This window comes from Oryx dammah, unplaced genomic scaffold (genome assembly GCF_014754425.2).
Source record: "Oryx dammah isolate SB20612 unplaced genomic scaffold, SCBI_Odam_1.1 HiC_scaffold_8, whole genome shotgun sequence".
Taxonomy (NCBI): domain Eukaryota; kingdom Metazoa; phylum Chordata; class Mammalia; order Artiodactyla; family Bovidae; genus Oryx; species Oryx dammah.
In genome coordinates, this window is record NW_024070192.1 from 730,970 (window position 1) to 740,996 (window position 10,027).

Consider the following 10,027-nt stretch of genomic DNA (forward strand, 5'->3'; position numbering starts at 1 on the left):
TTCAAAATTTTTAAAAAAAAATCTAAACGATTGCTAAATGTTTGATGTTGTGGTCAAAGTCTCTGCTTGTGAAGCAAACAAAGCTTTTGAACATGTGATGCAATGTGATTTCAGGATTACAAAACCTTGGACTCTGAGTCTAGGTCTTGCTAGTTAATTTACAAAGTAGAATAGGAAAGGATATAAAGTCATTCAGAATTTCCCCCTTTTTAAACAATTGTGATATAGTTGATATATGATATCAGGCGAGCTCCAGGTATATTGCATGCTGATTTGACACGAGCACACATTACAAGATGATTGCCCCCGTACAGAGTAATTACAATATTTTCAGCCACATTTCTTTTGCTGTGTCCCCATGGCTTGCTTATTTTATAAGTGGAGGCTTGTACCTCTTCATCCCCTTCACCTATTTCACGCACCTCCCAAGTCATTAAGAATTTTAAGTGCAAGGTCCTATGTCTCTTGTGAAACAAATACTGTCCTGTATTCTTCAACCCAAGTGTCTATGTGGCTCTGTATTCTTGTTCATGGTTAAGAAAACATAATATCCTACATGCAACGTTAAATCCCAGGGCTGTCTACTCTTTAGTGATGATTATAAACCCTAACAGCACAAAGCAGGCACTTGATTTGTCAAAATTCCTTGGATTTTTGTCTTAATGGTCTTTCCATTTGCTCTGACAAATGAAACTTTAATGGCAAGTTTAAATGTGTCTTTAAAATGTCACTTAACATCAGTTATCAGTCGGCTCTGTGGTTACTATATTACTGAGTTATCACTGGGGTGTGAGTTAAACCATATGGAAAGGAAGAGAGACATGATGACACCTCACCCAGCTGGTGCTAAAGTTACAGCAAAAACCCATCGCAGACTGGAGGATGGATGACTGCCTCCCATCCTGAGGCTTATCCCAAGGCTTTTCATTAGACCCGTGTGTGTGTCTGTGCAGATTCTGGGAACATCTTGTAATTCTGACATGTTCAAGTGGTGAGGCACTTAGAATTAATAGCAATAATGATTATAATTTATAAATTATAGATTACCATCCATTTTGTTTGTATTTTATTTTACAAAGAAAGGAAATTTTTATTAGCCGAAAAATTTTAAAAAACCTACGTGATTCTCCTCCAAAGCTCTCGAATTAACTTGGATTTAGTGGTTTCTTCATTCTCCTGCTATTACTGTTTTTTGCATCATTTTCCAAAGTTCTATAGCTGGCAAATAGGAGATGTTGTCAATGACTCAAAAAAGCATTTTTATAATAATCTCATCACTTAGTTTGGGGCTACCTGGTGGCTCAGGTGGTAAAGAATCCGCCTGCAATGTGGGAGACCTGGGTTCGATCCCTGGGTCGGGAAGATCCCCTGGAGGAGGGCATGGAACTCTCTCCAGCATTCTGGCCTGGAGAATCCCACGGACAGAGGAGTCTGTGGGTTACAGTCTGTGAGGTCGCAGGGTCGGATACGACTGAGTGACTAAGCACAGCACTTGGTTTGCACCTGCTGCCAAAAAGTGTTTTCTTCTCAATTTCAAACTTCTCCAAATTTTCTTTTCCCAATACCCAGCCTGTCCGTCTCTCTCTCTCTTCCTCCATCCACCTCAGTTCTTTATTATATAGGACCTTGTCCCTTTTCATTCATTTTCTCTCTTCTCCACTCTTTGAAGGAATTCTTCACAATAACCCCAAGCCTGTGGGTGATCTAGAAAACAAGCATCTTTCTCTTTAGAAGAGGTAGCCAGGAACATGCCCAGTAGTGGGGTTGCTGGGTCATATGGTAGCCTTATTCCTAGCTTTCTAAGGATTCTCCATACTGTTCCCTACAGTGGCTGTATCAGTGGCATCAGTATGTATACATTATCGGGTAGAAAGTGGATAGATGGGGAGAAATGGCTGCAAAACACAGGGAGCCCAGTCTGGTGCCGTGAAGACCCAGAGGCAGGAAGGGAGGGAGGCGCAGGGCGGGGAGGGGATATATTTCTAAGTTTGGCTGCTTGTACGTTCTTCAACCGCCGAAACCATCACAATATTGTAAAAATTGAAAAATAAAAAAAGAAAAGGAAGTTGGAGTGTGTGCGCATGTGTGTGCGTGTATGTGTGCGTGTGTGCATGGTGTGTGCATGTGTGCACACGTGTGTGCATGTGTGTGCACGTGTGTGTGCGTGTGTATGCGTGTGTGTGCGTGTGTGCGTGTGTGTGCGTGTGTGTATGGTGTGTTCGTGTGTGTGCACGTGTGTGCGTGTCTGTGTGTGAAAGAGCGAGAAGATGGTGACCATCACGAGGGAGGGCGGGCCAGCCGTGTTTTACGCTGGTGGCAGCGCACCGCTCTCCTCTCCACGGAACACCACGTTCATTAGCATCGCTCAAGAGGCACTGTCTGCCAAGAACACGTCTCAAACTGATGTGTCTGCAGGAACTCCAGACTTGGGTGTAAAACACCATCACCCAAATGAGAACAGGCAAAGCTGTTTATTCAGAGCTTGCTATCAGAAGGCAGTCGGGCATCATCGTGTTTGGCAGAGACCCAGAATCAGTTAAAGGAGCGGCAAAGCTTTACTGCAGATGAAGCGGAAAGCCTCGAGGAGGCCCTGACGGGAGGGCGTTGTGGGGGCGAGTCGGACACCCCGCGTGGCTGAGCGCAGCGGCACGCCTGGTTCTCTCTAGTAGGCCTACCTCCGCCCGGCGGCTCCGCGACCGCGGACAGAGCTCTGTTTTTATATGCTGTCTAGCCATTGTCCACGTGTGTATTAGGCCCCTGAGAGTGGATGACCTGAGAACTAGGGTCCTGAGGGGCCCCTCTGGGCCCTCGAGAGCATACTTGACACCCGCCCATCCTCTCCTGCTCTCCTGAGCTTCTTGGCGTCCACACTTGTAACGTTACATCGACCTTCCAGTCCCCCAAACAGAGCTAGAAGTCTGTTGAGACAGATCAGAGAAGGCTTCAGCATGGGTGAGCAGAACTTTGTGCTGATCTGGTGTGAGAGCACAGTGCAGCTGTGAGGAGGGCCGTGTTACTGAAGGCAGAAGAGGAAGCCCTCGGTTTATGAGAGAAGACGCCGAGCTCAGGCTTCAGGAGTTAAAATTCCCGCTGCCTCTGTGAGAAGGCAATGGCAGCCCACTCCAGTACTCTTGCCTGGAAAATCCCATGGACAGAGGAGCCTGGTGGGCTGCAGTCCATGGGGTCGCTAGGAGTCAGACACGACTGAGCGACTTCCCTTTCGCTTTTCACTTTCATGCATTGGAGAAGGAATTGGCAACCCACTCCAGTGTTCTTGCCTGGAGAATCCCGGGGACGGGGGAGCCTGGTGGGCTGCCGTCTATGGGGTCACACAGAGTCGGACACGACTGAAGCGACTCAGCAGCAGCAGCAGCAGCAGCAGGAACAGCCTCTGGGAAGCGGTTCTTTAGAACCAGGCACCTGGGGCCGGGAATGTCATCTCAGAGGTGGGGAGAGGAAACCTCAGAATAAGTGATGGTCCTCAGTTTACATGCCGAGGCCAGGGCTGGAGCAGGTACTGCAGCTCTGGGCTTTCCAGCCACCACCACACACACCAAGGATGGAGAGCAGGCGGTCTGGACCAGAGGCCAGGCAATCTGGAACCACCAGGACGGTCTCAGAGGAATGCGCCACTCTGCACCGTTAGCATAAGTGCGGTAAAGACAGAAACTGTCCATGAAGATTTCACACAGACCCACCAAGATGAAAAGTAAATGATTAAAGAAGGTAGGTTTGGGGTTCCTTTCGAACCGTGATCCTTTATCTTCTATTTACAGAGATAACAGTACACCCCCAGATGGTTAATATGTAAGCACTTCAGTATTTACTGCTCTCCTTTTGGGAGAGGAAAGCCACTCTGGCAGCGCCGGCGTGACCCACCCGCAATGCGCCCCCCAGTGCTCATCTTGTTGTCGGGGTTTCTCTGCCATGTTGCTATAGCAAGACGAAGTAAGTACTCATGGCTTTTGGAAAAAAAATAATTTCCAATCCTGGGCTTCCCAGGGGACACAGTGGAAAGGAACCCGCCGAAGCAGGAGGCCTGGGACTGATCCCTGGGTGGGAAGACCCCCCGGGGAAGGAAATGACAGCCCACTCCAGCATTCCTGCCTGGAGAATCCCATGGGCAGAGGAGCCTGGCGGGTCACGAAGGGTCGCACGTGACTGAGCACGTCCCCAACCCTCTGGTAAATGCCAGGGGCCCATAAGGACTAGCTAGATTCTCTTGAGGGTGGATGCCGGGGAGACTGGATTGGTGCTTATTGTTTGATCGAGCCATACTTAAACTCCTTGGCGAGATACTTCGCTCCTTTAAGCCTCAGTATACTGGCCTGTGAAATGGGGATAACACATCTAACCTCCTTTAAAAGCTGGAGAGGAGATTAGCTGGGGTACGGCATATGTCAAGTATTTGGAGCAAAACTCAGTGTAAGTATTTTGGTAGCATTGAACGTTTCCATTTGTGTGGGCCAGCTAAACTTAAAAAGGCTAATGTGGGTTTCTCAGCCAGCTGCTTTGTGTCCTGTCTCAGCCTGTCCCAAGCCAGAGGAGCTGCCGTTTTCCACAGTGGTTCCACTGAAACAGTCCTATGAGCCCGGGGAGCAGATAGTCTTCTCCTGCCAGCCGGGCTACGTGTCCCGGGGAGGGATCCGGCGGTTTACGTGCCCGCTTTCAGGAATCTGGCCCATCAACACGCTGAAATGCATGCGTAAGTCGGCCTCCTTCCACACATTCTCCGCTCATTCCGATCCTGTACATGGTGGGCAGATGACCGACCTTGTCCAGCTCTGGGTGCAGAAGGCCAGCAGAGCCGCGGGGCGGGGGGCAGGGGGTGCAGAAGTCCAGCAGAGCCGCGGGGCGGGGGGCAGTGGGTGCAGAAGGCCAGCAGAGCTGCGGGGCGGGGGGCGGTGGGGGTGGGTTTCATGGGAGGAGAGACTGCGGACAGTCAGTGCTGTTTGCCAGAAGCCGGGAGGAGAGGGCGGCAGAAGATGAGCTGGTTAGACGTCATCGTTGACTCAATGGACACAAATCTGAGCAAACTCTGGGAGACTGTGGTGGACAGGGGAGCCTGGCTTGATGTAGTCCGTAGGGTCACAAAAGGTCAGCTGGGAATTAGCCACAACGGCTGGAATTGGCTTTAAAAAGAGACTCGGCGCGATGGGAGGAGAGGGAGGCACTGCAGCTGTGAAGAGAGAAGTGGATACGACACTACAGATTCATTTCTAGTAAAATACAAACACGCTATATTAAATCAACGCTATACATAATGCATGCAATATTGTGCATAATATATACGTAAGATTATGGGGCTTCCCAGGGGGCTCAGCGGTAAAGAACCCACCTGCCAACACAGGAGACTCAAGAGAGGGTTGGGAAGACTCCCTGGAGAAGGAAATGGCAACCCACTCCAACGTTCTTGCCCGGTGGGCTACAGTCCATGGGGTCGAAAACACTAGAACACAACCGAGTGACTAAACAACCACAACAAAGTGCGCATTTGGACGGCTGGGTTTTTCTCTGTAACCAACAGTTATAAGGTGCAGACGCCTCCCTGGCGGGCCAGGGGTTCGGGCTCTGTGCTTCCCCTGCAGGGGCTTGGGTCCTCTCCCTGGTTTGGGAACTAAGATCCTGCGTGCTGCATGCCCCCCCCAACAGCAACAATAACAACAACAACAGCAACAGCAACAACAACAGAACAAGAAGTGACAACACAGCGGACGCCTCAGCACATGTGGCATCCGGATTCTCCTGAGTTAACTTCTGAGAATAGCGATCAGTAGAGTCACTGACTCAACAGACAGAAATGAGTTTAAACATTTTCATTTTAACAGGAAATTCTGTAACTAGAAATTGATGTTTTTATCTTTAAATCACAGCCAGAGTGTGTCCTTTTGCTGGGATCTTAGAAAACGGAACGGTACGCTATACAACGTTTGAGTATCCCAACACGATCAGCTTTTCTTGCCACACTGGGTAAGGACTTCCCGACCCCTTAAGCAGAACATCATTTTATTTCTAGTCTTTAGGCTGGACTTGATAAATACGGATCGCTGAATAAAAATCCACAGTGGGGGTGGGGGTGGGGTGGAGAATACAGCAGTTAGTGGAATACGAAGTTGATGCTCTATCTAATTTTTCTGCACCTGATTAGCTACTCATATGAGGAGCACATTGAAATTACTGAAGCTGGGTGATAATTCTTTATAATCTCTGGGCCAAATCTTGGCTTGGGGGTTAAAGTATTCTGGTAGTTAGACTTGGGCTTTAGGCTAATTTGATGGACTGTGACCTAGGTTCAGTGGTAAAGGATCCGCCTGCTAATGCAGGAGGCCGAGTTCGATCCCTGGGGTTGAGAAATCCCTTGGAAAAAGACATGGCAACCCTCTCCAGTACTCTTGTCTGGGAAATCCCATAGACAGAGGAGCCTGGCGGCCTGCAGTCCATGGGGTCGCAGAGAGTCGGACACGACTGAGCGCACAGCAGAAGAGAATTCTGCAGAGAAGGCTGAGGGTGATGGTGTAGAAACGCCCTCCTCCTCACCAGGACCGCCTCCCTGGGAAGAAAGAGGCAAAATTTCACTGAGGATCCTGGTTTGTGGTTAGAGATTAAGAAATGCTGTGTGTGGAAGAGAAATCCGTCCTTTCAACTGAAACACCAATTTATTGATGAGTCATCTTGAACACATTGTCATCAGGGACAATGGCCCATTTATAACGTTAATAGCACTGTTATTAGGCATTTGGGCCAGCAGGCTCTCAGAAAATGAGTCTTAGAGATTACTTGGTGTGATTCACTTTTGTGATCCCCGAAAAAGAGGTGAGTCTTGGATTGGAAGCCGTTACCCGGACCAGCTGGTTGGAGACCAGGTGTCTGGGGACTGGAGGGGAGGGTGGGCCTCCACGCCCAGAGGTGATGGGACCCTCTCCTGCTTCAGCAACTGCCTTGCAGCCCCAGGCCGGGAGGCTTGCTGAGCCTTAGAGGAGTTCAAGCCTTTCTGGAAAACAGTATTCTAGGATGGAAAAGAAGCCGACAGCATCCATCTGCAGCTCTGCTCGATGGAAATAAATTTGACGTGCTGGGGGCGGATGACTCTGTAATTTAATGGGTTCAATTTTCCCTCCGCAGGTTTTATCTGAAAGGAGCTAGTTCTGCGAAATGCACTGAGGAAGGGAAGTGGAGCCCAGGCGTCCCTGTCTGTGCCCGTGAGTCTCTGGGTCCAGCTCCGGGAGGGTGGCCGCTTGGTTGGCCTGGGACGTTCCTGGTTTCATCAATACAAGAGCTACACCCTGAAACCCCTCAGTCCGAGCTCCCTGAGATGCTTGCTCACCTTTTTTGGGACTGTTCATCCTGATGTCTTCTTAAAATGATTTTATGGATTTATTTTTTGTGGCTGTGCTGGGCCTCGGTTGTTGCGTAGGACTTTCTCTCGTTGCGGCGAGTGGGGGCTACTCTGATTGCGGTGCGCAGGCTTCCGTTTGCAGGGGCTTCTGTCTAGACCACAGGCTGCTGGGCACACCGGCTTCGTTGCTCCATAGCATGTGGGAGCTTCCTGGATCCGGGATGAACTCGTGTCCCCTGCATTGGCAGGCGGATTCTTTACCAAGGAGCCGCCAGGGAAGCCCCATCCTGGTCTCTTACTCTGGAAGATGAAGCAGCCCCTTCGGAACGACACACCCTAAGCCTAGCTTTGAAACTAGATCACTTAGGTCAGGACGACAACCCACTTCTGAGTCCCTGCGTGAAGCTACTTGTACAAGCGCCACACAGGGAGAGTGCAAAAGCGGGAGGTATTCAGTGGGAGCAAACAAACCTGCACGAGCCCCAAGGGGTCACTCAGGCGTCACAGTGACTCGCTGTCATCAGCGACTATTGCAGGATCCTGGCTCGGTGAAGTCCTTCACCAGTTCTGACTCCGAGAAGTGTCTTCAAGGTAGCATTTTGTTCTAAGACGTTCGGTCACCTAAGCAGCATGGTCTTGTAACAGGCAAATCAGTGATGGCAAAACTTAAATTCCTTCAGTTTGCAGCTTTCTGACCGGCTCAGCCAGCGGGTTTTCCGATCACGTTTTATTCCCTGGCTTCTCCAGTGGACTGTCGTTATCCTGGCATTTGATCAAATTTTGCATTTTCTCAAGTTACTCTTTGGATTTTTTCCTTTCTGTAAAGAGTATTTTGTTTACACAAGACTCAGCTATTTTCATTCAGATGACAGTTCTTTCTTTTTTCAGCCATAACCTGCCCTCCGCCACCCATACCCAAGTTTGCAAATCTCAGCGTTTACCAGCCGTTGGCAGGGAACAACTCCTTCTACGGCAGCAAGGCAGTCTTTGAGTGCTTGCCACACCACGCGATGTTTGGAAGTGACACCGTCACCTGCACGGAACATGGGAACTGGACGAAACTGCCAGAATGCAGGGGTAAGCGGCGCAGTCGCGGGCGTGCAGGGCCTCTCTGCTGAAGAGGACTGCGGGTTCTGCTCTCCAGGGGGTTCTGAATGACCCTGTTTACCGTGCCCTCTGCCCTGTGCCTGGGGCTGAGGGCACCGGATGAGGGAGACCTGGCTTCTCGCTCAGGGTGATGAGAGGCGATGCCGTGGACAGTCTGGAGCAGCCTGGGAGAGCTCCTGGGAGGAGGACGTGGGGTGGAGAGGGAGACAGTGCAGGCATGCCACAGGAGGGGGAGCCAGGAAGGGGGACCGGGAAGAACGGGGCGTGAGCATGGATGGCTGAATGTTGCGGTGAGGTTGGGGAAGCGACGCCTGGATTAACCTGGGAAGTCCAGAGAGATTCGGGCTTCCCAGGTGGCTCAGATGGTAAAGAATCCGCCTGCGATGCAGGAGACCTGGGTTCGATCCCTGGGTTGGGAAGATCCCCTGGAGGAGGAAATGGCAACCCACTCCAGTATTCTTGCCTGGAGAATCCCATGGACAGAGGAGCCTGGCGGGCTGCAGGCAAAGAGCCTGGCCGGCTACAGGCAAAGAAGAGTCAGACACAAGTGAGTAACTAACTCTTTCACTTTACTTTCAAGAGATTTAAAGTGAAACACTGGGTTGCAATCAGATCGATATAAGCTTTTGTAGTGTTACCTAAATTTAAGAATCACAAGAATATTTGATTCAAAAATATATATGAAAATTCTTAGCCCTTTAATTGGGATCATCATTGCTATATCTGTTTACTTGTTTGTTGACCGTGCGGCGTGTGGGATGCTCCCCAATCAAAGATTGAACCCATGTCTCCTGCAGTGCGGGTATGGAGTCCTAACCGCTGGACCACCAGGGAAGCCCCATTCCTGTCTTTGAATTCGTCCACTGCATACAGAGCAGGCAGATTAAAGAAGTTACCATGCACACGAGGACTGACACTAAAGACCGTCACCCTCTCGCGTTGTGGACACAACAGACGCCTGCTGAACGAGCCCAGCAGAAGCCCTTTGCGGCACAGGGAAGCTCCCGCTTCTCCCGATCCCTAGCACCTCCTGGGGGACGCAACTCAGGGCTAGGCACTGGTCTCCCGCGGTTTATGCGTATGTCATCTCGTTTAATTCTCCCCAGTCCTAAGTAGAGGGTTCTTCACGGGTTTTTCTCTTCTTGTTTTCAGCTGTTGACATTGATATGTCAGCCATCAGCGTGTTGTGACATTCTCTCCCTTTCTTTCTGTAGACAGGCTTTTCCCCTGAATCTTCTGATAATAAGTTACACACATCATGACACTTACCCGTGAGCACGTCAGCAGCACGAACGTCCTAATAACAATGAGATTCTCCTATGTTATCCCTGTACCCAAGATATTTAACATGTTTGGAATTATGATAATATTTAAACAATTACATACAATTAGCAGTATTCATTTCATATGCAAATTGCCCCACCTGATCCAGAAGTTCCTGTACACACACGTTTTGTTCTGTGTGAAATCTAATTGTGAACCACATGTGTGTCTAGTTGTCACGTCTCTTTGGTCTCCTTTAGGAGAAGGAAATGGTGCCGCCCCAGTGCTCTCGCCTGGAGGGTCCCGGGGACGGGGAGCCGG

General features: G+C 49.9%; 1 protein-coding gene across 1 annotated transcript in view; it reads left to right on the forward strand.

Annotated features, from left to right (window-relative positions):
- The first annotated feature begins 3,835 nt into the window (after positions 1-3,835).
- The window catches only part of APOH (apolipoprotein H), a 12,395-nt gene continuing 6,203 nt past the window's right edge, over positions 3,836-10,027 (forward strand). The window contains exons 1-5 of the mRNA XM_040244391.1: positions 3,836-3,948; positions 4,529-4,705; positions 5,874-5,970; positions 7,123-7,199; positions 8,225-8,413. Of these exons, the coding sequence (XP_040100325.1) occupies positions 3,885-3,948; positions 4,529-4,705; positions 5,874-5,970; positions 7,123-7,199; positions 8,225-8,413 (604 nt within the window). The 5' untranslated portion in view covers positions 3,836-3,884. The remainder of the gene's footprint in view (positions 3,949-4,528; positions 4,706-5,873; positions 5,971-7,122; positions 7,200-8,224; positions 8,414-10,027) is intronic.